Here is a 27,684-nt window from a genome sequence, read left to right on the forward strand (position 1 = left end):
CACAGCCGGGCCGGCGCTGTGGCGCAGCGGGTAAAGCCACCTGCAGGGCCGGCATCCCCCATGGACGCGGGTTCGAGTCCCGGCTGCTCCACTTCCGATCCAGCTCTCTGCTGTGGCCTGGGAGAGCAGTGGACGATGGCCCCAGTCCTCGGGCCCTGCACCCGCGTGGGAGAGCCGGATGGGGCTCCTGGCTCCTGGCTTCGGATCGGCACAGCTCCGGCCATGGCGGTCATCTGGGGAGTGACCCTGAGGGTGGAAGACACCCCCCCCCCTCTCCCTCTCCTTCCCTCTCTCCCCCTCCCTCTCTCTCTCCCTCCCTCTCCTCCTCCCTCTCCCCCTCTCTCTCCCTCTCCCTCCCTCTCCTCCTGCCTCTCCCCCTCCCTCCCTCTCCCCCTTCCTCTCCCTCTCCCCCTCTCTCTCCCTCTCCCCCTTCCTCTCCCTCTCCCTCCCTCTCCCTCTCTCTCCCTCTCCCTCCCTCCCTCCAGCAGAGGAGGACACCGGGCCAGCCGCGCCCCAGCCTTCACGGGGACCCTGAGCGGAGCCGCGGGGCGCGGAGGCTCAGTTCAAAAGCGACTTGAGACAGGCGCTCGCTGGCCGCTGGCCGGAAATGACCTCTGAGCGGAGCCCCGGGGTGGGGGGCGGCCTGCTACCTCTAACCCTGCAAAGGCCCTGGGCAGAGGAGGCAGGGACCCGGCTCAGCTGCTCAGCAGCCTCTGGGAGGTCGGGCGGGGGTGCGGGGGTGGGGGTGGGCCCCAGCCAGGCCTGGAGAGTTTTCTCGGGGAAGCAGGGCAGGGGGCGGGGGGCTGCCTGAGCGCCTCCTAGTGGCGGCTTCTGAACTGGCGGCCGTCTGAGCAGGCACCTGTCGGTGTGCCCCGGGAGGGGCGCCGCGCCGAGCAGGGGCTGGGGCGGGGCGGGAGCCGGGATCTCCATCCGGGTCTCCCACGCAGGTGCAGGGCCCCAGGCCAGGGCTTAGCCCCCCACCCCCCCATCCCCGCGCCACAACACCCGCCCCGCCCCATGATCTCCGGATCGGATCTCTCTCTGGGGGGTGGGGGACAGGACGAGGTTGTGTGGTCACTCCCAGGGTGACCCTGCAGTGCCCGCCAGCTGGAGAAGCGTTGGTTGGGTGAAGACGCGGACGAGCCAGCGCCCGCGTCCGCGGACACAGCGCGGGCAGGAGGCGGCTGCAGGGCCCGGCTGACCTGGGGCCGTGGGCGACTCAGGCCGAGCCCGGCCGCTGCTGCCGTCACTCTGGCCTTGACCTCCCTGCGGCCGCCCGGGGGCGCCCGTGAGCCCCCAGCCTGCGCCCTCCTCCCGCGCCGTCGAAACCCCCGAGTTCTCCCCCGCCCACGGCTGGCTCGGCTCCGGCCACAGGGGCCTCCCAGCGGCGCCTCGCGCAGGCCTGAGTCAGCGAGGGACACGGCGCGTGGGGACACGGCCTCTGACTCACGCTGGGCGCCCCGGCGGCCTTGGTGGCCCCTCTCCTGGGAGGGGTCTGCAGCCCCACCGGGCCCACCCTTCCCAGGACCTGCCTGCATCCTCTCCTTGGAAGTTCACATCCGACCTGGCTGGCTGCGGAGGTCAGAGGTCACTTCCCCGGGCCTCAGTTTCGCCCTCTGTATAATGGGCCCACAATCAAGTGCTATTTTTTTTTTTTTTTGTCTTTCCCTCCTCTGGGGTGCTGTTTTGAGGATGGAAATGTGATTGTGTAGTTAGAAGCTCAAGAATCCGGGGGCCGGCGCTGTGGCATAGTAGGTAAAGCCGCCGCCTGCAGTACTCGCATCCCATATGGGCACCGGTTCGAGTCCCGGCTGCTCCACTTCCGATCCAGCTCCCTGGGGAAGCAGCGAGGGCTCAAGTGCTTGGGCCCCTGCCACCCACCTGGGCGGCCCGGATGGAGGCCTCAGGTTTGGCTTCAGTCACTGTGGGACTTTGTGTGTGGGGGGGTGAACCAGCAAATGACAGCCCTCCCTGTCTCTCAAATAAACTTAAACCCCTCAAGAATCGAGAAATGCTAAGGGCTCGACAGACACTATCTCTGTTCAGCCTCTGTCACCCTATAAAAATCTCCACGGGTGCCGGGCACCGAGTGTGGGAAAACGGCCAGAAATCCCACAGTGCCCCTCCCCCACTGTCTCCGTATTAGAATCCAGACTTGCAGCAAGAAATAGTGCCGACCAAAGGACTACATTTCCCAGCGGCCCTTGCAGCAAGGGCGGGGGCCACATGACCACATGCTGGCCAATGGGGTGAGAGGACGTGTGCGAACTCTCTTGCCCCGCCCCTTCCGGGGAGGAGGCCACCTCCTCCTTCCAGTTCCCTGGGCGCTGCGCGCGGGAGCCCACGTGCTTGTTAGGGAGTGGACAATGGCGCTGGAGGGTTACGCAATAAATATTTATTAGAATGAAAAGGCCATGCCAGGCGACCCCGCCCAGAGACAGGGAGTGAATGCGTGCGCTCCACAGCCGGGCCTGGCCACCCGGAGGGCCTGGCAGCCATGGGGGTCAGGGGCGTCTCTCCAAGGTCCCCGCCGGCCCCCGGGTGCTCCCCTCCGGCTCCCGTCACTCCACCGGTCCACGGTCACTCCGCCGGCCGCGGCTTGTCCTCCGGCCCCCGGTCACTCTGCCGGCCTCCATCACCCCACCGGTCCACGGTCTCTCCTCCAGCGGTCACTCCGCCGGCCGCGGCTCGTCCTCCGGGCCCCAGTCACCCCACCAGTGCACGGTCACAACTCCAGCGGTCACTCCGCCGGCCGCGGCTCGTCCTCCGGGCCCCGTCACCCCACCGTGGCACGGTCACTCCTCCAGCGGTCACTCCGCCGGCCGCGGCTCGTCCTCCGGGCCCCGTCACTCCTCCAGCGGTCACTCCGCCGGCCGCGGCTCGTCCTCCGGGCCCTGCGCGCCTCTCCGGTTCCACATGTGGTTGTTCAGCCCCAGCTGCACCATCTGCGCGTGGTGGATGATGAGCGGCTGCAGCCCGGGGCTCGGAGGCGGCGCGGGCGGGGCCGGCAGGAGGCCCGCCTGCCACGGGCCCAGCGGCGGCGGCGGCGGTTGCGGCGGCGGTGGCGGCGGCTGGGGGTGGCCGGGCCAGGTGGGGAAGGGGGGCGGGGCTCCCTGAGCCCCGGGAGGCGCCGCGGCCCCCAAGGACAGGTGGCTCCCGAACGTGGCCTGCAGCCTGTCCACCTGCGCCTGCCAGGACAGGTAGTTCTGCACGTAGGCGGCGGCGGCGGCGTCCATGGCCGCTGCCCACTGCCGCTGGGCCTCCAGGTGCTGGCTCTGCTCCCGCAGGGCCCGGGCCACCTGTTCTCTCTGCCAGTGGCTCTTGCGGTCCCGGAGCGTGGCGGCCTTGAAGGTGTTGGCCACCTTCCTGGCGAAGAGCTGAGAGCGCTCCTCCAGCCACACGAGGCCGGCCAGCAGGCTGGCGGCGTCCGAGCCCAGCTGGGCCTTGGAGCTCTCCCGCGGCAGGAAGGGGATGACGCAGTCCTGCCAGCCGAGGCGCGTCAGGGTGCTCATGAGCGCCTGGCTCACCTGGTGCAGGCCCAGGCGGCAGTCGAAGCTGGGCGTGAGCAGGAAGATGATGAAAGCCGAGTGGTCGATGGCGTCCTGCAGGCAGCGGAGCTCGCCGCGCCCGGGCACCTGGAAGTCCTCGCAGAAGGTGGCCCCGTCCGGCACGCCCAGCGCCTCCAGCTTGTCGCGCACACGCACGGCGATGTCCTCGTCCGCCCTGGCGTGCAGGACCACGAAGCTGTAGAATTTCTGCTGGGACGCTGAGCTTGGCGACGGAGCCGAGGAGGAGGGAGAGGGGGAGGAGGAGGAGGAGGAGGAGGAGGTGGAGGAGGAGGGGCGCGGAGGGAGAGGGCCCACTCGCGGGCTGGACGGAGCGGGTGGCCGCGGCCTGGTGTTCTGGGGCGGGGCCCGGTCTCCCACGGACTCTTGGAGCGGCACCTGCTGTTGCGCAGGGCCAGGGGTCCCCGCGGGCTCCAGCGTGCGAGAGGGCAGAGAGCCGGGGGCGGCGGACACCTCCGTGCATTCTACAGGGTAGTGGGCACTGGCTTCCAGAGCCGCCACAGGAGACTCAGGGAGGCCGGCGGAGGCTGCGTCCGGGGGCTGCTCCGGCTGCCCAGAGGCTGGGCTGGGTGGCAGGTCCGGGCCGGGGGTGGCCTCCGCCGAGGGCGGCCAGCTCATCTCCTCTGGCTCCTGGCAGCCGGGGGGCACCGCCTCGGGCACCTCGCTGGCCGGGGGCTCGGCACTGAGCCTGCTGGGCCCGCGGGGGCTGCGGTGCAGGCTGGACAGGGCCACCGTGGGCGACTGGCTGATCTCCAAGTGGCAGTCCAGGGAGCCCGGGGTGCCCGTGGAGCGCAGAGGACGGCCGCGGCTCCAGCCCGATGGGCTCTCGATGGGGCGCGGCAGGCTCCGTGTGCCAGAGGCAGCCATGGAGGACGGAGGGAGGCGGCCGAGGTCGGAGCGCAGGGGCTCAAAGCCACTCGGGTCCCCGATGAGGTCCCACCCGCACCGGTCCTGGACTTCCTCCCGGAGCCTGGCCAGCCGGGGGTCCTCCGTGGAGCTGAGAGCCTGGAGGGCCGCCCGGTAGGCGGCGTCCCGCATGCCGGCCGGGCACAGCTCCTCCTCGGCCAGCAGGTGGTACAAGCGGGCGACCGTCCAGCACACGTCTGGCTCTCGCGGCTGCTCGCTGTCCCCGGGGCTGCTCACGCCCGCCAACTGGCGGGCCACCAGCCGGGCCACCGCGTCGTCCTTTAGCGCGTCCAGGGAGACCCTGGCCTCGGTCTCCTGGCCCAGCTGCAGCTGCACCATGGCGTGCAGGAGCTCCGCCCCCTGGCCGCCGGGGCGTCGGGCCCTGAGCTTGTGTTTCAGGTGCAGGAGCTTGGCCTGGCCCGCAGCGCTGAGGATGTCGAAGGCGCCGAGGAGCGACGGGCCCGGGCAGGCCATGGGCACGGGAGAGCGCGGCCTTGGGCGCCGGAAGAGGCCGGGGGCGGCCGAGGCATGTTCCGTGGGGGCCGCTCGCTGCCTTCCTGGCGACCCCTACGCGTTCACGGCACGGGGCGGGCGGAGCAGATCTGCGGGAGACAGAAGGGACAGGCGGTGACCCTCCCTGGGAGAGAGACAAAGTGTCCATGCGCTGGCGCCGCGGGGGGCCTCCGGGGGTGCGCATGCGCGCAGCAGCGGGAAGCCGGCTCCGCAGCAGAGCCGGGATCCCAGCCAGCCCGGGGCTCTGACTTCGGAAGCTGCGTCAGATGTCCCCGGGGACGCGTGCAGGGGTGCCCAGAGTCATCTCCGGTCGGCACAGCTGCAGGGGCATGGACAGGGTGGAGGCCGGGGTCACCGTCTCCGACCCCGGCAGAGGGACTGGCCCCAGCTGACTCATTCCCGGGACACCCTCTTCGCTGACACATCCCAGGCCTTGTGGGCGTGTCTCACCGACTCTTAGTGTGTGAGTTGGCTGGGGCGGATGAGCAAGCCAGTGAGGCCAGGGTCAGGGCCAGGGCCCGGGAGGGGGCGTGGCTGAGCCTGGCCACTCAGGACCCGGGGGCGGGGCCGCTGGCGGGTGTGTGGGCGCCTGGAGGAGGGGCTTGTAGGAGAATCAGCCCGGTGGTCCCGCAATGAAGGGATCTGAGAAGGGCGCTCCAGGCCCAGCGCAGCTCGGTCGAAGGCCCTGGGGCAGGAGCGAGCCTGGCGTGGGGGAGGGGCAGCGAGGAGGCCCCTGTGGCCGAAGCAGAGAAAGCCAGCGGGGAGAGGCCCAAGTGGGACCCGCATGGGAGACCCGGAAGAAGCTCCTGGCTCCTGGCTTCGGATCGGCCCAGCTTCTGCCGATGTGGCCATCTGGGGAGTGACCCAGCAGATGGAAGACCTCTCCGTCTCTCTCTCTGTAACTCTGCCTTTCAAATAAATAAATAAATCTTTTTTTTTTTTTTTGACAGGCAGAGTGGACAGTGAGAGAGAGAGACAGAGAGAAAGGTCTTCCTTTGCCGTTGGTTCACCCTCCAATGGCCGCCGCGGCTGGCGCACTGCGGCCGGCGCACCGCGCTGATCCGAAGCCAGGAGCCAGGTGCTTCTCCTGGTCTCCCATGGGGTGCAGGGCCCAAGCACTTGGGCCATCCTCCACTGCACTCCCTGGCCACAGCAGAGAGCTGGCCTGGAAGAGGGGCAACCGGGACAGAATCTGGCGCCCCAACCGGGACTAGAACCCGGTGTGCCGGCGCCGCTAGGTGGAGGATTAGCCTAGTGAGCCGCGGCGCCGGCCTAAATAAATAAATCTTAAAATCTCCTCTTCTGATCCCAGCTCCCTGCTGTGCGCACCCTGGAAGGCCGCAGTGAGGCCCGAGTGCTGGGCCCCTGCACCCACGCGGAGTGGGAAACCTGGATGGAGCGCCCGGCTCCTGGCTTTGGCCTGGCCCAGCCCTGGCTGTTTTGGGCTTCTGGGGAGTGACCCAGCGGGTGGAGATCTGTCACTTTGCTTTTCAAACAAATCTGTCCATCTTTAAGAGACAAACTCCAGCATTCTGGAATGACAGAAATCCCGAAGCCGGGCTGGGCGGGGCCCGGGGCCAGGCCCCGCCCCCTCCCTCCGCCCCCACCCAGGAAGGGCTGGGGGGAGTCTGGAACCTGCCGGCCAGGTTCGAGGTCAGCGAGGTGGTGGGACTGCTCCCACTGCCTCTCTGGAAAAATCCTAAATGCTCCTGACCCTCACCTCTCTCGCTGTGCAGCCACGCCCAGCGCCGCCGGCCCCCACCCACCCCGGCCTTCACCTGGCTGTCGGTCACGCCTCCAGGACAAAGTCCCCTCCTTGTCGCGTGGCCGAGGGCCGGGCCCTGGCAGCCGCCGGCTCGCAGGGGCCGTGCCCAGCGTCCGTTCCCCTGATGCTGGGCAGAACTGGTGTGGAGACGAAGCACTCGGGACAGAGCCCGCGGGGAGCGAGACCCACGGTGGCGGCCACGTGCGCCGCGGGGGGAGACTTGTTCTCTTGCCGTCCTTTCTAGCTCTCGGCCACTTCCGGACCCTCCCATTCCCTCTTGGTCCCCGGCAGTCGCCTCCTGGCTCTTATTTATTCAAAGGGCAGAGAGAGGCAGATAGAGAGACACCTCCCATCCCTCCGCTGGTTCACTCCCCAAAAGCCTGCCATGGCCAGGAAGCCAGGAGCCAGGAGCTCCGTCCGGGTCTCCCACGCAGGTGCAGGGGCCCAGGTACCTGCCGCCTCCCGGGGTGCCCATCAGCCGGGAGCTAGAGTCGGGAGCAGAGGCGGGACTTGAACCCAGGTCGCTCCGATGCGGGTGTCCCACGTGGCACCTTAGGCTGTGCGCCAAGCGCCGGCCCCTGGCCCGGTCCCTGGGGGCCCTGGGCCACGTGCAGCCAGCACCTGCTGTGTTCGGGACAGCGCCTTCTCGGCCTGCACGGAGCTCTCCGTCCAGTTCAGGGAGACGGACAGGGAACGGGCGAGTGTCCCCAGATCACTCGGGGAGGCGGACGGCCAGGGCAGCGGGGCGACCGAGCCGCGCCGTGGCGGGGAGTGGGTTTGGGTGTGAAGTGTGCTGCCGAGGCCGCGGTACAGTGATGGTGATGGTGGCTGGAGGCGGGGCCTCCGGCTGGGTCTTTGGGGCTGAACCCCGTGGATTTAGGGGACCACACACCACTGGCCCCGCCCCTTGGACTGAACCTCCAGTGCCATGAGGGAGAGCAAAGCTCCCTACTGCCTGGGGAGCCTGCCTCTGGCCTCACCGTTTGACGTGGGATCTTGCTGTGGGCTGGGCGTTGGGCCACAGCGGGTTAAACTGCCACTTGGGAGGGCCACACACCGTAACGGAGTACCCCAGCTCCCTGCGCATGCGCCTGGGAGGCGGCAGCGAGGGCTCAGGGGCGGGGGCCCCTGCACCAGCGTGGGAGACCCGGATGGAGCTCCTGGCTCCTGGCTTCCGCCCAGCCCAGCCCTGGCTGCTGTGGCCATCTGGGGAGTGACCCAGCGGATGGAAGACCTCTCTCTCTCTCTCTCTCTCTGCCTCTGCCTCTCCTCTCTCTCTGTAACTCTGACTTTCAAATAAATAAATAAATCTCAGGGAAAAAAAAAGAACAAGACACATTAGAACTAGCAGATGACGCGTGGTGGCGTGTCAAACCCCAACGCGGTCGAGGCCAAGGGCACGTATTGGGGCGCGTTAGGAAGCACCTTGTACACAGGGTGTAGGGAATTTTTTTCGAAAACCTCTCATAGGCGTGGATTTCAACACTTTTTTGCACCAAAATAAATTCATCTTTCAAAAAATGGTGGTTTTTTTTTTCATCTACTTGAAAGGCACCGTGGCAGAGAGAGAGAGAGAGAGAGAGAGCGCGATCGTCCATCCGCTGGGTCACTCCCCCGATGCCCACAGCAGCCCGGGCTGGGCCAGGCCAGGAGCCCGGAGCTCCACCAGGGTCTCCCACGTCGGGGGCGGGGGCCCGAGGGTCTGAGCCGTCACTGCTGCCTCCCTGGGTGCGCATGCGCAGGGAGCCGGCTCAGCAGCGGTGGGGCCAGGACTTAAACCGGTGCTCCCAGCAGAGGCCCCTAAATGCATCGTGGAATCCTGTTCGCAGGTGCCATGCCGACCACCACCCGCGAGCCAGGCACAGGCGAAAGGGAACGCAGCAGAGACTTAAGCCAGGCCGGCGCCAGGGCCCCTGCGCTGTGCTGAGGCCGAGCCGCCCCCGCGGACCCCCGAGCGTGGCCCCGGGTTAGGCCTCACCCCACTTGCCACCTGCCACTCCAGAATCCCACATGCAGTCCCGGCTGCTCGGCTTCCGCACGGCTCACCGCCCATGCACCTGGGAGGCAGTGGGCAGTGCTGGGGCCCTGCACCTTGTGCGAGACCCGGATGGAGCCCCTGGCTCCTGGCTTCGGATGGGCTCAGCTCTGGCCGTTGTGGCCATCTGGGGAGTGACCCAGTGGATGGAAGACCTCTCTCTCTCTCTCTCTCTCTCCCCCCCCCCCCCGCCTCTCTGTAACTCTGCCTTTCAAATAAATAAAACTTTAAAATAAAAATGCAGGCCCCTGGTGCAGGTCGGGAAGCTGGCTCCAGCCCCCAGCCCGACTTCCCCCCAACCCCCACCCCTGGCCCTGATGGGATCCGGGCAGCCCCAGCAGCAGGTGGCGGCCCCCAGCCCCAGGAGGGGGCAGCTGGGACCCTCTGGGGAGCCAGGGAGAAGGAGCCCCCAGAATTAGTGAAGTGGAAAACCCGCGGACCAGGGACTGAGGCTGGGGAAGGGATCCGGACTTGGGGGTGCCTGGGGCGGGCTCTGGACCCGCGGCGCCGGGGCCCCAGGGCCAGGCGCGGACGCCCCGCCCCAGGCAAGGACTCGAGGGAGGGGTACCTCAGCCTGCGCGGTGCCCGCGCCCCTTCCCCTTCCCCACTTACCCGGGATCCCGGACGGCCCCGGGGCCGCTCGCGTCCTCGGCCTGTCCTCGCTGGGGTCCGGAAGGCCTGGCGGCGGGGCCGCGCGCTGGGCGGCGGGAGCGCGGTGCCGCCTCTTCCGTGTCGCGCCGGGCACGGTGGACGGGGCGGGTGAGGTCACCGCTTCCCCAACCCTGCCCAGCCCGCCAGGGAAAGTCCCCGAGCAGCCCCGCCCGGGGGCCCCTCGGCAGGCAGGGCCTGGTTGCAAGTCTGAGCACCTCCTGCATGCTGGGGCTGGGAGTGGGAGCTACAGCAGGAGACCAGGGGCGCAAACCTGGGGGCGGGGGCCGGGGGGGGGGCTGCAACTTTAAAGCAAGGTCTCCAAGGGGAGGGGGCTGCCTGTGGGGTCGGGGTCGGGGTCCGGGTCCGGGGGACGACGGGGGTGCGAAAGTGAGGGCCGCCCATCCTGGAGGGCTTTGGGGGCGCAGGAGCACGGTGGTTCCCAACTCTCCGGGGGCCCTCACTCACTTGCTTCCCGGGAAGCCCCGGACCCAGGGTGTCCCGGTCCTGGGGTCAGCCCGAGTTGTATGGAGCTGGGAGGATGTTCAAGATGTCTCTTAAAACCACAAGTCAGCCGGCGCCATGGCTCAATAGGCTAATCCTCCACCTTGCGGCGCCGGCACACCGGGTTCTAGTCCCGGTCGGGGCGCCGGATTCTGTCCCGGTTGCCCCTCTTCCAGGCCAGCTCTCTGCTATGGCCAGGGAGTGCAGTGGAGGATGGCCCAGGTGCTTGGGCCCTGCACCCCATGGGAGACCAGGAAAAGCACCTGGATCCTGGCTCCTGCCATCGGATCAGCGCAGTGCGCCGGCCACGGCGGCCATTGGAGGGTGAACCAACGGCAAAGGAAGACCTTTCTCTCTGTCTCTCTCTCTCACTGTCCACTCTGCCTGTCAAAAAAAAAAAAAAAAAAAAAAAAACCACAAGTCAAACATGAATTCCATATGTATATATATTATATAATTCCATTTATTCCTGAGAAGTCATACAGTATAATTTTGAATTTGTAAAAAATTTATTTGAAAGGCAGAGTTACAGAGAGAGAGAGGTCCTCCAGCCACTGGGTCACTCCCCAAATGGTTGCAACCGTCGGAGCTGCGCTGATCTGAAGCCAGGAGCCAGGCGCTCCATCCGGGTCTCCCACGAGGCCGCAGGGGTCCAGGCACTTGGGCCATCGTCCACTGCTCTCCCAGGCCACAGCAGAGAGCCGGATGGGAAGTGGAGCAGCCGGGACTGGAACTGGCGCCCATGTGGGATGCTGGCGCTTCAGACAGTGGCTTTATCCGCTTCGCCACAGTGCTGCCCCCCCACCAACTTTTTTTTTTTTAATTAATTTATTTTTTTAAGGAGGAAGGGGTCAGGAAAGTTAATGACCTTGGACCCCTCTGTCGGCCGGAAGACGTCCGGGGCCCCACTGCATCTCCTCTGCAAGTGCATGAAACCCAGTGCGGGGAGGCCGGGACGTCCAGCTTGTCCAGTTTGTTCAGATGGCCGGAGGGGGGTGGCTCCTGGGGACCTGCTGTCTGACTGGGGAACACAACGGGGAAGGCCTCGCAGGTGTGGGAAGGGGGAGCTGGGGCGTGGAGGGACCCCGAGGCCGGCGGGCTCAGCGAGAGAGGGACACAGCCTGCAGGATCTGCTCCCAGGAGGTCCCCAGAGACAGGAAGTGGGGGGGTGGGGAGGGAGCACTTCCTGGGGACGGAGCTTCCGTGTGGGCAGGGGAGAAGGTTCTGGAAGGAGGGCGATGAGGGCGTAACTGTAAATTTTGTGTTTTTTTTTTTTTTTTTTTTTAAATGACAATTTAAACAAGCTTGTAAGTACCTACGAGACAATCACTTGTCAAACACCTTGGAGGGGCCGGCGCTGTGGCCTGGTGGGCTGAGCATCCGCCTGCAGTGCCGGGATCCCATGTGGGCGCCGGTTCAAGTCCCGGCTGCTCCTCTTCCGGTCCAGCTCTCTGCTGTGGCCTGGGAGAGCAGTGGACGATGACCCAAGTCCTTGAGCCCCTGCACCCGCGTGGGAGACCCGGGTGGAGCTCCTGGGTTTGGCCTGCCATCTCCAACTCGAGGGAGCCCTGGGCTCAGGCCAGTTTGGTGGGTGCCCATTTTACAGGTAGGAAAACTGAGGGGCAAAGAAACAGCTGGGCAGCCAGGGAGCAGCCCCCACTCAGTGAACGAGGCGCAGCGTTCCAGCTGAGCTCCGAGGTGACCTCCACACCAGGGAGCTGTCCACAGGGAGGGGCCCTCAGATACCTCGCAGGAAAAAATGAGTTTATTTGGGGGCAAATCAATTTTGAAATCCGTGTTTGAGAGTGAGAGTCAGAGAGAGAGAGAGAGAGAGAGAGAGAGAGAGAGAGAGAAGGGCAAAGACTGCGAAAGGGCTCGGATCTGCTGCTTCACTCCCCACATGCCAGCCACAGCCAGGGCTGGGCCAGGAGCCGGGAGCTCCATCCGGGGCTCCCACGTGGGTGCAGGGGCCCAAGGACCTGAGCCGTCCCCGCCGTCTCCCACAGTGCCCATCAGCGGGGAATGTCAGGGCCAGAGCCGGGACTCGAACCCAGGCTCTCTGGGTAGGCACGGGCGTCTTCATTGCCAGGCTAAGCACCTGCCCTGCATCTCACTGGGGGAGGGGCAGTGACTGCCATCTGCCAGCATCTGACTGCAACCACTGGTAAGGTCTGTAGACGAACACGTCTGTGTTTCAATAAAACTTTATTTACAAACTCAAGCAGTGGGCCGGACACGGCCCCCGGACCGTCTTTAGCCTGACGCCGTCCCCGGCACATCTTGGGGCAGCACCAGTGGCCCGGGGCCGTCCACGGCTCAGTGTGCTAAGCACAGCTGTCGCCTCCTCCCGTCGCTGGCTGTCCCAGTCCCTTCCACTGCTCCCCTCCACGCCGAAGGGCTGCAGGCTCTTGGAGCGCCGCCCCGTGCCTCAGTTTCCCTCCCTACCCACCTGGGGGTGAAGACGGCACCAGTCCAAGGGGCTCTGGGTGGCTTCACCCAGAGGTGTTTCCTGGGGTGGCGACAGAGAAGGGGAAGTTGGAGGACGTCTCCCAGGCACGGGGGGGCGGGGGGGGGTGGTCCGCTCTGGGTCTTGCTAAGCGCTGCCAGGCTGTTCCCCAAACGCAGCCCCGGCTCCACGGCCCTGGAAGGGAACGGGAAGGGTCGCTTCCTCACTGCCAACTGCCCGCCACTTTCTCTTTCCTCGTCTGCGGCCGGAGGTGGAATCCACAAACCTCCACTCCCAGAGGGGTTGGCAGAGACCAGTGCTGGACTCATGGGTAATGCCGGCGGCCGGGGGGGGGGGGGGGGACTGGTGCTGGGCTCACGGGTGACCCCGGCGGCCCACGATGTCGTCGGAACTATCCAGCTCTGGCTCCTGACCAATGCGGGTCTGGGGCAGGGGGGCGCGGGGCAGGCGGCAGGTGCTCAGCCAAGCGAGCCCTGGGTTGGGTTCCCAGCACCTGGGAGTGGCCTGGCCCAGTTCTGGTCGCTGAGGGCCTCTGGGGAGTGCCCCAGCGGCTGGGCGCCCTTACCGGGAAGGCTGACGGAGCCCCACCCTGTGAACCCTGTGACCGCGAGGGAGGGGCCCCCACCTGGAACTTGAACCTTCAACTTCCAGAACCACAAACAGGGTAATGCTGTGTTTATCAGTCCCGGTCTAAGGTATTTAAAACAATTTTTACTTGAAAGGCAGAGCGACCAAGAGGGAGAGATGGAAACACATAGAGAGGTCTTCCATCCGCTGGGTCACCCCCGCAATGGCCGCAGTAGCCAGGGCTGGGCTAGGACAAAGCCAGGAGCCAGGAGCTCCACCCGGGGCTCCCATGAGGGTGCCGGCGCCCGGGTCCTTCTGCCATCACTGCCGCCTCCCCGGGGCAGAGGCCGGGACTGGACCTCTGGTAGGGCCGCCAGCGTGGCAGCGGCTTCACCGGCTGTGCCGCTATCCCAGCCCCTCTAGGGTGCGTTGTTATGGCAACATGGACACACACGCACGCACGCGCGCGCACACACACACACAGCCTGTGCTCAGCTGCAGGTGAGATTTATTAAGGCAAAGGTGACCAGCGGGGTGGTGACCTGGGCTGGCCAGCAGGGCCCGCAGCCTCACGTCCACCCCGTCCCTGGGAGGCCGCTTCTCCCACCGGGAGCCCGGGTACATTGGCTAAAGGCCGGTCTCTGCGGGCCTTGATGAAGGAAAAGCAGCGGGATCGGACAATGAGAGCCCTGAAGGAACGTTCTAGAACGTTCTAGAAACGTCTTTCGGGTGAGGCTCAGCACAAGCCCCTGGCCGGGGACCCCCAGGTCACTGCCGGAGCCGCCGGGACGGAGCTTCCGGAACCCTCTGCGTTCACCCTACGCCTTCTCTTCTGGGGCTTTCTCCACGATTCCCGGGGCGAAAGGTCCCACGAGCCACGTGACGGGGCTGTGGTGGGCCACGTACTCGATCATGTGGTCCAGGGCCTCGCGGGCCTTGGCCACACGCTCGCGGCTCTGGGTCAGGACGCTGCCGGACAGGTCCTGGAAGGAGTGGACGGCGGCGAAGGTGGCCTGCAGGTCCTCCACCTGGCGGCGGGCCAGCTGCACCTGCTCCTCCACCTGGCTGGGCAGCCCCTGGATGCTGGCCGCCAGGGAGGCACAGGCGCACTGCAGCTGCTGGGTGACACCCCGGAACATGCTCAACGCCCGCGACTCCACCTGCTGGGGGGGAGGGGCGAGGTCAGGGCCGAGCGCACGGCCAGCGGGGCTTCGGCACTGGGGGTCAACCGGGCAAGAGCCGCGCCAGCGGCAGAGCCCTGAGGCTGGCTCCGGAGTCTTGGCCCTCTGAGCTCCGGACTAGGCCGCTCAGCCGCGGGGGTGGCCTGTGGCTCAGTGTGTGACGTCACCGGCGCCAGGGCCTCCGAGATACGCGGCCCACCATGGCCGGCTGCCGCTTGGGCGTCCCCCATCAGAGCGCCTGGGTGGAGTGCCGGCCGCTGTGCTTCTCACCCAGCTCCCTGGGAGGCAGCCTGGGTCCCTGCACCCACAGAGCAGCAGGTGTGCAGTCCCTGGCCCAGGGCGCTGACGGCGCAGCCACCTCGGGAGAGGCCGGGCAAAGCCAACAGCCGCCACGCCGCACGCAGGCCCCCGAGGCGCGCAAGGACCTACCCGCTGACAGACGGTGCGTCACCGGCACGGGGCGTGGCCAGACATGCCAAGGACCCCAACGCCTGGAGACGGACGCACGCACGCTGGGAGCAGCGCGCTCTGAGCTCGCGGTGGCGTGGAAAGACCACGGGACACCCAGGCCACGCTGCGTGGGGCTACACCGACAGGACACGGGGACAGGAAGGGGCCGGGGGTGACTGCTCCTGGGGCCGGGGCTGCTTTTTCTGGGGGAAGAAACGTTCAAAGCGGATCCCGACGCCCTGTGGGTGTGTTCAGAACCGACGAATTGTGCCCTTTACGCTGTATCTGCGCTTTTAACAATCGCTTATCGTGAAAGGCAGAGCTAGAGAGAGGTCTTCCATCCACAGGTTCCCAACCCAGATGTGCCAACGGCCAGCGCTGGGCCAGGCCGAGGGCAGCAGCCGGGAGCTCCACCCGGGTCTCCCCCGTGGGTGCAGGGGCCCCAGCACGTGGGCCTCACTGCTGCCCCCAGGGTGCGCAGGCGCAGCGGCTGGGTCAGCCCCGCAGCGGCCAGAGCTTGAACCCAGGCCCTCTGGGGGATGGAGGTGTTGGCCCCCTGCGCCCCAGAGCTGTCCCAACTCGCCCAGTCCTGACAACACTCAGGGTCCTACAGCCCACTCGCAGGCCGGGAACGGAGAACGTCGGCCTCTCGCCCAGCGGGGAGCCCACCGGCGGTGCAGTCCTGCGGAGGCGGCAGGCGCGTGGGGGCTGAGTGAGAGCCTGGCGGGGCGGCACGGCACGGGTGGAGGGGACAGGGCGGGGAGCAGCTTCGAGGGGACACTGGGGCCGGGGGAGCCGGGTTCCAGACTCCAGAGAGGCGAGAGCCAGCTCGCATGTGGCAGGCCCAGCGTCTTGCGGTTGAGAGGATGCCCTTAGCCCAGGGCAGACAGCAAGGCGGAGTAGTGGGGGGGGGGAGGGTGACTTCGGGGCCCCGCCCACCTAGGTCACGCCCCGCCCCCGCAGGTACCTCCGGCGTGGCCGCGTCCTCCGGGCCCGGCAGCGGCCTCTCGCTGAAGCCCACGCACAGCTGCCGAAGCCGCTCCTGGCCCTCTGCGAGCCTCTGGTCCACTCCGAGCTTCATGGTCTCCACCTGCGGCCGAGCGCGGGGCAGTGAGGGGCAGGGGCTCCCGGGGGCGGCCCAGGGCCCCCACGCCCTGGGGGTGGGGCCAGAAAGCCTCCTTTTAAAATCCGACTTGTCTCCCTCTCCCTCTCCCCCTCTCTCCGACGCTGCATTTCAAATAAACATCTTTTAAAAACAGGGGAGGGCGAGGAGGCACGGTCCGGGGAGGCGGCCGGGCTGTGCCCTGATGCGGGGCCGCAGCTCCCCTGCAGGATGCCCCGGAGTCTGCAGGGGTGAAGTCAGACGTTGCTGTGGGTGCAGAAACTCCTGGGAACCCGTGCCCTCCAGGGGTCTTCGAACGAAGCCCAAGAAAACAAACCCAGCCGGGGTCTCAGGAGCTTCGGAGCCCAGCTAACGGCGCTCGCTGGAGCTGTCCCAGCATCTCTGCGCACCCGGGCTCCGGGAGCTGCGGGCGCCGCCAGGGCCTGCACTTCGGCCGTCCAGCCTGGGGGGGCGCGGACAGCAGGGCCGTTCCTTAGGCTGCCTTGGCTGTGACACTTTGTGGCCAAGTTGCAGCTGCAGCCCTGGGAGCCCAGGTGGACAGAGTGGAGAGGGGGGAGTGAGCCCGGGGGGACCGGAGTGGGGAGCAGGGGGCGGGGAGGAGGAGTGGGGACAGGGGAGCGGGGAGGGGGAGGGAGAGGGGGAGCGCGGAACGTGGAGGGGAGAGTGGGGGGCGGGGATTGGGAAGTGGGAATGGGGGAGCGAGGAAGGGGTGTGGGGAGCAGGGGGCGGGGAGGGGGAGCGGGGGAGCGGGGAGGGGGAGTGGGAGCGCGGAGCGTGGAGGGGAGAGTGGGGGGTGGGGATTGGGAAGTGAGGAGTGAGGAGTGGGGAGTGGGGGGTGAGGAGCCGGACCGGCTGCAGCAAGCCCAGACCAGGGCCTTTGGAGGGGAAGGCTCCCTGCAGCATTGAGGCTGCCACCTCGGGCCCCGCCCCTGCTCCCTGGCCCCACCCCCACCCAGGGCCCCGCCCTGCCTGCCTAGGTCCCTTCCACTGCAGCCCCGCCCCCGTCCACCCAGGCCCCTCCCACTGCAGCCCCGCCCCCACCCACCCAGGCCCCTCCCACTGTAGCCCCCGCCCGCCCCGCTGCACAGGCCCCGCCCCGCCTCACCAGGCTGAGCGCCTGCGCCAGCTGCCCCAGCGCCTCCTGCGCCCTCTGCCTGGTGCCCCGCAGCTTGGCCACCGAGTGCTCGTACGCGCGCTGCCGCAGCCTCTCGGAGAGCGAGCCCAGGCGCACGAAGTAGCTCTGCTCCTGCCGCTGCTGCTGCACCGAGGCCATGTCGAAGCCCTCCAGGGACGTGGCGATGCGGGCTGCGGGGAAGGCGCGGTGGGACTCGCGGGAGCCCGCTCCGGTGCGGGCCCCAGTCTGCCCCGAACTGCACGGCGGGACCAGGGATTCGGAGTCTTGCGGGACTCAGTGGCCTTGGGTGGGCGTGAGGTCAGTCCTGCCCGCCTCCACGCGCACCACCACGCATGCTCCTCGCGGACGCCCCTCGGTGTGACCCTGGGGGCCACCAGATGCCCCAACCCCTTGTTAGAATTGACAGCAGGTGCTGACCCGCACGCACAGGGCGGCGCGGGAAGCAAGGCTGCAGGCGGGGGGGGGGGGTGAGTTCCGGAAACTGGAGGGCTGACTACCGCGCACGCTGCTTTCCAGCCCCAGGAGTGGGGCCGGTGCTGAGGCGCGCCCGGTTAAGCCTCCCCAGGCCCGGGAGCGGAGGGCGGTGCCCTGGGCCAGGCGGGGAGGGGGTGCGGTGGGCGGTGCCCTGGGCCAGCCTGGGGGGCAGTGGGCGGTGACCTGGGGCAGGCCCGGGGCTGCCCGCAGTGCCCAGGGCCGGCTGCTCAGCCAGCTCCATCCCCCGCCTGGGCCGCTGCTCCCAGGTGCTCAAGCCCCAGACCTCCCTTCTGGCGCCTGGGGCCCGGCAGGGGCCAGGTTCACGGTCGGGGAGGAGCCCCGGGAACCCCACTTTGAAAACTCAGAGGTCCCGAGCTGACGACCACCCCTAAACCATTGACAGCAGGGCGCCAGCGCCAGCCCCAGAGAACGGGAGACCCTCCCTGGGGGCTCCTCCAAGCTTTTAAAGTCTCCCTGCAACCCGGGCCGCGGCCTCTGCCCTCGTGGGACTTGAGACCCCCTCCCCAGTCTGGAGTGAATGGCAGGGAAGAGGGCGGGACTTTGAGCCACTTCCGCATTGGGTGGATGACGTCGTGGGGCGGAGCCCTCGGGAGAACCCTGGTGGTCTGTTAGGACAGGCACCTGCGTGGCCAAGGGGGGCCCTGGCCAGAGCCTGCACTCCAGGCCGCTGAGCGCACGTGGGCACGCACCGGGGCTCCGGCTGCTCAAGGACTCTCTCCCGCTTTTTCCTCTCCCTGCCCCGTCGGGTCGGCACCCACCCGGCTCTACCTGCCTCCCTGCTGACCCTCAGCACCCTGATGGACACTGGCTGTCCCACATGTCCCCGGGGCTGGCTGCCTCCCACCTCCTCCACAGCGAGGCAGGAGGCCCGCGTGGCCGCAGCAGGGCCAGCCAGAGGCTGAGAGGACGGAGCTGGGCAGGCGAGGGCTGGGTGAGGACCTGAATCTGGCTGGGAGACAGGTGGGCGCAGGTGCTCAAGGCGCCCTCTGCTGGTGAGGACGGGGTGGTGGAAGCAGGGCAGGGGCCACACTCACCCAGTTCGGCGTCCGTCATGGGCAGGTGGTTGTCCACCCACGCCTCCGACTTGCCCAGCACCGTGTCCACCCCGCTCAGCACCATCTGGCCCACGCGGGAGTCCATGACGGAGTGCACGCCGCTGGCCACCACGGACCTGGTCCTGTCCACGCCACTCTGCACGGCGTCACGGGTGGCGTCCACCGCCTCTGTCACCCGCGTGGCCACGGAGTCCTTGGCGCTGGCCACGGTGTTGGACACCATCTCCCGGGCCCCCGACACCTTGGATGACACAAGATCCTTGGTGTCCGCCAGCACCTATGGGATGGAGTGGGTGTTTCCACCAGCCCTTCGAAAGCCTGCGCCCTCTGCACCCTGCCTCCAGGGGGCGCCGGGGAGGGAGTCCACCTCCCCGCGAGGCTGAGACCAGGCAGGCGGGGGTCACACCCCAGTCCTGGGTGCCCGCTTCCTGCTGCGTGGCCTGAGGCCAGTCCCTGTGTCCCTGTGCCTCTGCTCCGTGGCAGCAGGTGCTACAGAGTGAAGTGTGGTGCCCTAGAGAATTAACACATCGGGGGCCCGGTGGTTAGCACCCCGCGGCCCACATCAGAGAGCCTGGGAGCTGTGGCCCCGGAGCTGACGCACCCCTGGGAGGCGGTAGCTGGGTCCCTGCCACCCACGGGGAGACCCAGATGGCGTTCTGGCCTGCTCTGGGCATCTGGGGAGTGGCATCAGACACGAGTGGTCTTGCTCTCTGCCGTGTGAATGAATGAATGAATGAATGAATTCCCAGGAGTGAATGGGGGCGGGGAGACTGATCTCAGACATGGCGCACTCTGGGGGCTGATTCTGGAAGTTCGTGCTAAAACGTCGGACACGGGCCAGGTGCCGTCCCGAGCCCCCCGGGGAAGGCCCTCGGTGCCCCCGTCCAGCAGGGGGAAAAGTGGGGCCGAGCATCTCACCCTACTGCCTTTTTTGTTTTTTTGACAGGCAGAGTGGACAGTGAGAGAGAGAGAGAGAAAGGTCTTCCTTCCATTGGTTCACCCCCCAAATGGGCACCACGGCCAGCGTGCTGCGCCGATCCGAAGGCAGGAGCCAGGTGCTTCTCCTGGTCTCCCATGGGGTGCAGGGCCCAAGCACTTGGGCCATCCTCCACTGCCTTCCCGGGCCACAGCAGAGAGCTGGCCTGGAAGAGGGGCAGCCGGGACAGAATCCGGCGCCCCGACCGGGACTAGAACCCGGTGTGCTGGCGCCGCTAGGTGGAGGATCAGCCTGCGCCACAGTGCCTGCTTCCGGTCCCGGCTGCCCTGCTTCCCTTCCCGCCTGGAAAAGCAGCGACGGAGACCCAAGGACCTGGGCCCCTGCCGCCCACTTGGGGAGACCTGGGTCGCGTTCCTGGCTCCCAGCTCCCGGCTTGGTCCTGGCCCAGCCCCAGCCGTCGAGGCCATTTGGGGAGTGAACCAGCGCATGGCAAATGTCTCTGTCCCTCTGCCTTCCAAAAAAAATCTTTAAGGGGGAAAAAAAACTAAGCAGATGAACCAAGTGGCTGTCGGGGCCCGTGAGCACAGCAAAAAACCCCACAGGTGGCAGAGACGTGGCTGCCCGGCCCCGGCCCGGCTTCCCCGGGGGGAACGGAGGCACGGACGTGTTGGTGAGCAGGGCCGGCCGAAGCCCGGGCGGGTGCTCACGGCGGCACCTCGCAAACAGCTGGGATGGGGCACGACCCAAACGTCCACGGGCAGGTGGACAGAGGCGGCGCGCTCCGCTGTGCGGCCGTGGAGATGAGAGTCGCGCATGCGCTGGCGGGGGGGGGAGCACGCAGCCCGCGGGGCCCGGGAGCCGGTGCTTCCTGCACACAGGGCTTCGGGGGCCACCACGGGTTCGGGCGGGGAGGGGGAGGGGCCGTGTCAGCCAGCGCCCGCCCCTCACCTTCTCCGTGGGCTGCTGCAGGATCGGCAAACTCCCCTCCAGCCTGTCCAGTCCCCGGTGGGCGTACTCGCTGGCCGACGCAACTGCGGAGAGGGAGCGAGACGGACAGGTGCCGTGGCCTCCCCGGGCGCCGGCGGAAGGGTCTGGGGGCGCCCCGCGGGCGGGGAGGCCACCTACTCTGCGGCTCCAGCCTGGCCAGGATGGGCTGGGCCCCGCTGGCGGCGGCCGCCGCGAGGGTCCTCACGCCCTTCTCGGCCGCGTCGCACACCGTCTTCACGCGCGGGTGGCTCTCCTTGGTGGAGGCGTAGGCGCCGGTCACCATGTCGCAGGTGGAGCTGACGAGGGGCAGGCTGGCCACGCGGTCCACCACGCTGGGCTGGGGGGCGAGAAGCCGCTCAGGGGGGCTCCAGCCCAGGCCCTGGGGTGGGACGTGGGCATCCTGCACCCCGCTATCTTGTTCCGGAACATTCTTGTCACCCCCCCCAGCCCGGCCTCCCCGGCGCGCACTGGCGACAACAGCCAGGGCGGTCAGGGAGGGCTTCCTGGAAGAGGTGACCTCTGTGGGACGAGGGAGTGGGCCACGTGGCTCCCCACGGGAAGTACGGTCCAGGCCCGCACTGCCCAACGTCGACGGCTTAGGGTAATGGAAATTACATTGGGTGCAGCAGGGTGCCCTTGGCGATGCCGGCGCCGCACCCTGGAGCACCCATTTGGGGCTCGGCTGCTCTGCCTCCGAGCCAGCCCCCTGCCGTCGCCCCTGGGGGCCAGCAATGACGGCCGAAGTGCTTGGGCCCCGGCCAGCCCCGTGAGAGACCTGGAGGGAGCGCCTGGCCCCGGCGCCAGCACCCGGGAGGGAACCAGCAGGTGCAGCTCTGACACGGTGCTGTCACTCAGCGGGCTGTGCCACAGAGCACCTGCGGGCCGAGCCGGGCTCTCAAGCCACCTGTCAAACGGCTGCCGGGAGCGGGAGCAGGGCGGCAGGGACCGGCTTTCCCTGAAGGAGGTCCCCAAGGACCCTCCAGAGGGAAGGTGCCGACCCTGGCGGGGGGAGGGCCCCGAGAGGCCGATTTCCCACCCCTGGGAATGGTGTAGTCCCCACTCAGACGCGCCCCGGGGGGCACCGTCAGGGAGCCGCAGAGACCACGTGTCAAAGCAGAGTTTGGATTCTGGCCCCAAGGGCAGCTCCCTGCTGGTGCACCCTGGGAGGCCCAGGCGCCTGGGTGCCAGCCCCCTACGTGGGAGCCGGCGTGGAGTTCCCAGCCCCCTCCCACTGCTGGCATTCGGGTAGTGGGCGGGTAGTGGGCGAGAGATACCTCTCCCTAAGAAATACAAATTTAAAGCTAGACACCTGGGCCCCCAGCTGTGCCGGCCAGGGCGGAAGCCTCCCTGGCCTGGGGCCGGAGGGGCGGTTCCTGCTCCCAGCCCGCCCTCACCTGTGGCACCGGCTCTTCCGCTGTCCCCTGCGCGCTGGCATCGGCCTCGGTCCCGTGGGCAGACATGGTCACTGTGGCAGGCCCTGGAGGAGACGGCACGGTAGAGCCGGCCCTGCCCCTCCCCCCAGGGGAAAGTCGGCTCCACGCTGGAACCGGGGGAGGGGGCGGGAGGCACCCCATGACCGCGGGCTGGGCCTCTCTGTCCTCGGAGTCCACGCTGGAACCGGGGGCAGAGGGCGCCCCTGTCGGCGGGCAGGTGAGTCACAGGTGCAGGGCAGCAGGTGCGCCCCCACTTTCCCCGCCAGGGGAGAGGACGCAGGCACGGGGGTCACCCTGCCCGGCTGTGCGGCGTGGGGCTTGCTCCACGCCCCGAGAGCAGTAGGCGCACGGCGTCCGCTGACCTCCCGCGGAGAGCGCCGGGTGGGGGCGTGGAGGGGGCCCGCACCCACGTCCCCGGGCTCAGAGCTTGATCCGCGATGGGCAGCGGCCAGGTGGGCCGCTTCCTGCTCCCGCCCCCTCCGCGCCCTTCCCCAAGTCCTCGGGCTCAATTCAGGGAACTGTAAGAGCCGCGCCCCAAGACACAGCGGAGTAACCCCAGGTCCCCCTTTCGCAACCCCGCGGCCACACCCACCGGGGGGAAGCGAGCCCGAGCCCCGCACCGCGGGGTCCCCGCCCCCAGCCCCGGCGGCCCAGCCGTGCGCGGAGCAGAGGGGCGGCCCCCGGGACCCCCGGAGTGGGAGCTGTCCCTGTGCGGGAGGCGCGGGGCGGGGCCGGGAAACTTGGAATTAAACTGCGTTTGCCAAAAAGCACGCATTCTGCAAACCGCGAGAGAAGCTGGGGCGGGGGCTCGCGGGCCCCCGCACAGGCGCAGGCGGGAGAGGGCTTCCGGCCCGGGCCTCTTACACAACTTGGGACTCTCACGGTGGGCTGGAGACCCCTCCCCAGGCCGCGGGGCCCCGAACGCGCCCCACCCCGGAGGGTTCGCCCCGCCCCCTCCCGCCCTGGGCCGCCGGACCCCCGCCAGCACTTTGGGGGGCCCCCGCCTCTCACCACGGTCAGCGGGACGTCCGGTCAGCGAGGCCACCTCCCCACGCCAGCTCCGACTCCTGCCAGGGTGGGGCGGGGCGAGCTTTTATACAGCGAGAGGCGGGCACCCTGGGAGTGACGGGCCGGGGGCCCAATCACGTCGGGGGGCTGCCCCCTCCGGGCCCCGCCCCCCGCGCGCCGGCTCCGCGGGTTCTGCCCGGGCGGGGCTCCTACGAGCTTAACCTGGGAGGTGCGTGCGATTTGGGGCGCGCTGCCCGGGACCTGGGGTCCCCAGACGGCCGCTGCTCCCGGGTCCACGCTGAGGCTGTGGGCGGCGGGGGTCGCACCCTGCACCTGTGCCCCCCGCAGAGGGGCCTGGGCCCCTGTCTGGGTCTCGAGCACCCCGCACCCCAGCAGTCCGCATAATCGGGCCCAGTGCCTGCCGCTGGGCCCCCCTGAAGCTCCGGGGCCCCCTTACCACGTCCGCGTCCCAGGCGAGGGCCGGGCAGCCGCTGGGCCCCGGGTCCGGCGTCCTGATCAGCCCCTTCCCGAAGCTCCCTGCGTGGGTTTTTATTCATGTGAGACACGGATCTCCACCTGCTGGTGTGTTCTCTGCGTGCCTGGACAAAGGGGACCGGCCCGCGAAGCTGGGAGCTGGGCTGCACACGCGTGATGGCCCCGGGTGCGCGTGCGTGAGCGGGGAGCAGCCAGGACTCGAAGCCGGGACTCCAGCGGGGTCGCTGCCCCCCACTGCTGGACCTCAGGCCCTGGCTTCGGGTCCAGCTCCCTGCTGTGGCCTGGGAAGGCAGTGGCGATGGCGCAGGCCCTGGGCCCCTGCGCGGCGTGGGAGAGCGGGGGCCTGGGCGGCCCCTGACCGCGTGGGAGAGCGGGGACCTGGCACAGCCTCTGCCCTGCGTGCGAGAGCGGGGACCTGGCGCGGCCCCTGACCGCGTGGGAGAGCGGGGGCCTGGGCGGCCCCTGCGCGGCTTGGGAGAGCGAGGCCTTGGCGTGACCCCTGACCACGTGGGAGAGTGGGGGCCTGGCGCGGCCCCTGACCGCGTGGGAGAGCGAGGGCCTGGCGCGGCCCCTGACCGCGTGGGAGAGCGGGAACCTGGGTGGCCGGGCGTGGGAGAGCGAGGGCCTGGCGCGGCCCCTGACCGCGTGGGAGAGCGGGGACCTGGCACAGCCTCTGCCCTGCGTGGGAGAGCGGGGACCTGGCGCGGCCCCTGACTGCGTGGGAGAGCGGGGGCCTGGGCGGCCCCTGCGCGGCTTGGGAGAGCGAGGCCTTGGCGCGACCCCTGACCACGTGGGAGAGTGGGGGCCTGGCGCGGCCCCTGACCGCGTGGGAGAGCCGGGGCCTGGCGCGGCCCCTGACCGCGTGGGAGAGCGAGGGCCTGGCGCGGCCCCTGACCGCGTGGGAGAGCGGGAACCTGGGTGGCCGGGCGTGGGAGAGCGAGGCCTTGGCGCGACCCCTGACCACGTGGGAGAGTGGGGGCCTGGCGCGGCCCCTGACCGCGTGGGAGAGCGAGGGCCTGGCGCGGCCCCTGACCGCGTGGGAGAGCGGGAACCTGGGCGGCCGGGCGTGGGAGAGCGAGGGCCTGGCGCGGCCCCTGACCGCGTGGGAGAGCGGGGACCTGGCACAGCCTCTGCCCTGCGTGGGAGAGCGGGGACCTGGCGCGGCCCCTGACTGCGTGGGAGAGCGGGGGCCTGGGCGGCCCCTGCGCGGCTTGGGAGAGCGAGGCCTTGGCGCGACCCCTGACCACGTGGGAGAGTGGGGGCCTGGCGCGGCCCCTGACCGCGTGGGAGAGCCGGGGCCTGGCGCGGCCCCTGACCGCGTGGGAGAGCGAGGGCCTGGCGCGGCCCCTGACCGCGTGGGAGAGCGGGAACCTGGGTGGCCGGGCGTGGGAGAGCGAGGCCTTGGCGCGACCCCTGACCACGTGGGAGAGTGGGGGCCTGGCGCGGCCCCTGACCGCGTGGGAGAGCGAGGGCCTGGCGCGGCCCCTGACCGCGTGGGAGAGTGGGGACCTGGGCGGCCGGGCGTGGGAGAGCGGGGACTTGGGCGGCCAGGCGTGGGAGAGCAGGGGGGACCTGGCACGGCCTCTGCCCCGCGTGGGAGAGCGGGGGGGGGGGGGACCTGGGCGGCCCCTGTTGTAACTTTCTTGTTGGTGACTAAGTGTTTACGAAGCCCCGCCTCCTGCCGCCGAGCCCCGCCCCCGACCCGGGGACGCCAGGACGAGCCGAGCAAGGAACCCGGCGCATGCGCAGTTTCACAGCAGAAATCCTCTTAAACAATTAAAATTTTTCAACAATTAAAATTTTTTTTTCATTTTATTTGAAGGTCGCGAGAAAGAGGCCGAGCTCGTCTGCCCACGGGCCGCCCCCAAACACCCGCGACAGCCGGGGCTGGGCCGGGCCGGGAGCCGCCACGCGGGGACTCAGCCTCGCCGCCCAGGGCGCACACGGTCGGCCTGAGTGGGGCCGGAAGCGGGAGGGCGGGACCGGAAGCGGAGGGGCGGGACCGGAAGAGGTGGGACCGGAAGCACAAATGCTGTGTGCAAACTATGGCGCTCAGATTGGGGGGCTCTGGCTGCCGAGGCGGGGATGAGCCGCGACCCCACGCGCCGGCCTCCGAGCCTCCGAGCCCCTGTGCTGCGTGGGGTGGATCCAGGGGATAAACATCGTGGGCGTCGTGCCGCTGGCCGCGCCCTGGGGAGATGGGCGATAACAGGTGTCACGCGTGGACAGCGTCCACGCGCGGACGTGCACAGAGCTGAGTGCTGCCCAGGCCGCTCTGAGAGACAGGCCAGAGGAGCCCTTTCTTTATTTTAAGAGTTTATATGAGAAGTAGGGTCACAGGCAGAGAGAGAGGTCTTCCATCCGCTGGGTCACTCCCCAGATGGCCGCAGCGGCCAGAGCTGCGCCCATCCGGAGCCAGGAGCTCCATCCGGGTCTTCCACGCGGGTGCAGGGGCCCCAGCACCTGGGCCATCCTCCACTGCTTTCCCAGGCCACAGCAGGGAGCTGGACCGGAAGTGGAGCAGCCGGGACTCGAACCTGCGCCCCATGGGATGCTGGCGCCCCAGGCAGAGACTTCGCCCGCTACGCCACAGCGCGGCCCGGCAGAAGCTTTCTCAGTGGCCTTTGAACACAGAAATGTGGGAGGTAAGGCAGGAACCATGGCGAGATACGGGGAAGTAGGCTCCTGGGCCCGGGCCCGGCCTGTGCAAAGGCCCTGGGGCAGGACCCAGGCCGGTGTGCAGGAGGGAGTTGCGGGCTTGGCTCAGAGTGCGGGGCTGGACCACACCCTCCATCCCCTGCCCCACGGCCCCCTCCTCCTGGTCCAGACTGGGAGCCACGCGCGGAACACGAGGGTCTCAGGAGAGCAGCGGGTGTGTGTGCCCCGCATGGCACCTGCGGGAACCGTGCTGGCCTCTGAGCTCCCGCCCTCAACGCCCGCCCCGCCCTCCCTGCCCTCCCCCTACCTCCCCCTCCCCTGTCTTCCTCCTGGGGGTGCTCTCCACACCCCCAGTTCTGTTCCACCTGGGGTAAAAGGCGGGGGGGGGGGCGTCGGCCACAAGGTGGCGCTGGCGGCCCCGGGCGGGTCCAGCTGCAGGTGACGGCTCTGGCCTCTGGCCAGCGACTGACGTCCAGTGAGGAACTAGTAAGCTCCTGCTGTGTACCGGCCCGTGCTGGGTGGGGGACGGAGGGAGCGGGGCCCGGGCGCTGGTCCTTGCGAGGAGGCATCCACGGCTGCATGCCGGGTCTAGCGGGAGGCGCCGGTCTGGCCTGGTCTGGCCTGGTCCCCCGGCCAGAGCTGGGCCGATCCGAAGCCAGGAGCCAGGAGCTCCATCCGGGCCTCCCACGCGGGTGCGGGGGCCCAAGCCCTTGGGCCGTCGTCCACAGCTCCCCCAGGCCACAGCGGGAGTTGGATGGGAAGTGGAGCAGCCGGGACTCGAACCGGCGCCCCTGTGGGACGCCGGCCCTGCAGACGGCGGCTTTGCCCAGCACAACACGGCGCGGGCTCCTCCCCTGACCTTAAGAAGAATTAAAAGGAGACTACGTGGGGGCGGGCGTCTGGCCTAGTGGTGAAGACGCCCGTGTCCTGTATCGGAGGGCGCTGCGGCCCCCGCTGCCCTCGGCGGCTGCCCCGGAGGGAGCTGGACTAGGTCGCGGATATGGGATGGGGGTGGATGGGGGCGGCCCAGGCCCTAACCGGCGCGCCAGACGCCCGCCCCCGCAGCTGGCCGTCAGGCGGAACAGGGAGCCGAGGCCCGGCGCGGGCGGGGCGCTGGTCTCGGGAGAAGCTCAGTCCAGGCAGCTCCGAGCCCATGTGAAGGCCCTGGGGCGGCAGTGTGGCCGCGAGCGAGCCAGGGAGGGGTTGGGCAGGTCGTGCAGGGCCGTGTGAGGCACACGAGCGCTCGCACGCCGACCCCACGGGAGCGCGGAGGGCGCGGTGGGCTCAGGAGGGCCCGGCGGACGCACACTGCTGCGATGGCCGTGATGGAGGCGGGGCTGGGGGCGTCGGTAGGGGCAGAGGCTGCAGGCCTCCGGGTGGGGCGGGCCCTGGGGTGCGGGCTGGGCCCCGGGTGCGGGGGAGGCTGGCGCAGGCCCTGGCCGGGGTGCCGGCGGGCGTGGGGACCCCCAGAGGAGCAGGCTTGGTGGGGGCATCCGTGGTGTCCGTTTTGCACCCCCGACGAAGGTCCCAGAGCTAGGAAGTCAAAAGGCATCTGGGACACCCGCACCCCTGCGGGAGGCCTGGTGCCAGCCCGGCGCTCCCTGCGCATGCGCGCCCTGGGGTCCGGCCTGGGTGGAGCCGCTGGCCGCTGGCCGCTGGCCGGCGCGGGCCCTTGCCGGGACCCCGCAGGAGGAAGGCTCTGTCTCTCCGACCCTTCCTCTGTGGCTCTGCCTTTCAGACAAATCACAAACTCGAT

General features: G+C 68.9%; 2 protein-coding genes across 3 annotated transcripts; both read right to left on the reverse strand.

Annotated features, from left to right (window-relative positions):
* Positions 1 to 2,380: 2,380 nt before the first annotated feature.
* TICAM1 (TIR domain containing adaptor molecule 1) lies at positions 2,381 to 9,536 on the reverse strand. Its single transcript, XM_070059497.2, has 2 exons — positions 9,398 to 9,536; positions 2,381 to 5,074 (listed from the first exon to the last, which is right to left on the reverse strand). Exon 2 carries the CDS (start codon positions 4,944 to 4,946, stop codon positions 2,862 to 2,864), a length of 2,085 nt encoding a protein of 694 aa, XP_069915598.1. The 5' UTR covers positions 4,947 to 5,074; positions 9,398 to 9,536; the 3' UTR covers positions 2,381 to 2,861.
* A 3,926-nt stretch (positions 9,537 to 13,462) lies between these two features.
* PLIN3 (perilipin 3) lies at positions 13,463 to 22,836 on the reverse strand. 2 transcript variants are annotated; one of them, XM_051829868.3, is made up of 8 exons: positions 22,779 to 22,836; positions 21,729 to 21,811; positions 20,473 to 20,671; positions 20,296 to 20,378; positions 18,390 to 18,687; positions 16,831 to 17,030; positions 15,570 to 15,692; positions 13,463 to 14,131 (listed from the first exon to the last, which is right to left on the reverse strand). In XM_051829868.3, exons 2-8 carry the CDS (start codon positions 21,792 to 21,794, stop codon positions 13,790 to 13,792), a joined length of 1,311 nt encoding a protein of 436 aa, XP_051685828.3. In that variant the 5' UTR covers positions 21,795 to 21,811; positions 22,779 to 22,836; the 3' UTR covers positions 13,463 to 13,789. The 2 variants fall into 2 exon arrangements, with proteins under 2 accessions (XP_051685828.3, XP_051685827.3); XM_051829867.3 differs by having other exon boundaries at positions 13,463 to 14,134.
* Positions 22,837 to 27,684: the final 4,848 nt, after the last annotated feature.

The sequence above is a fragment of the Oryctolagus cuniculus genome, chromosome 16 (assembly GCF_051225735.1).
Source record: "Oryctolagus cuniculus isolate XC-2025 breed Fujian yellow rabbit chromosome 16, ASM5122573v1, whole genome shotgun sequence".
NCBI lineage: Eukaryota > Metazoa > Chordata > Mammalia > Lagomorpha > Leporidae > Oryctolagus > Oryctolagus cuniculus.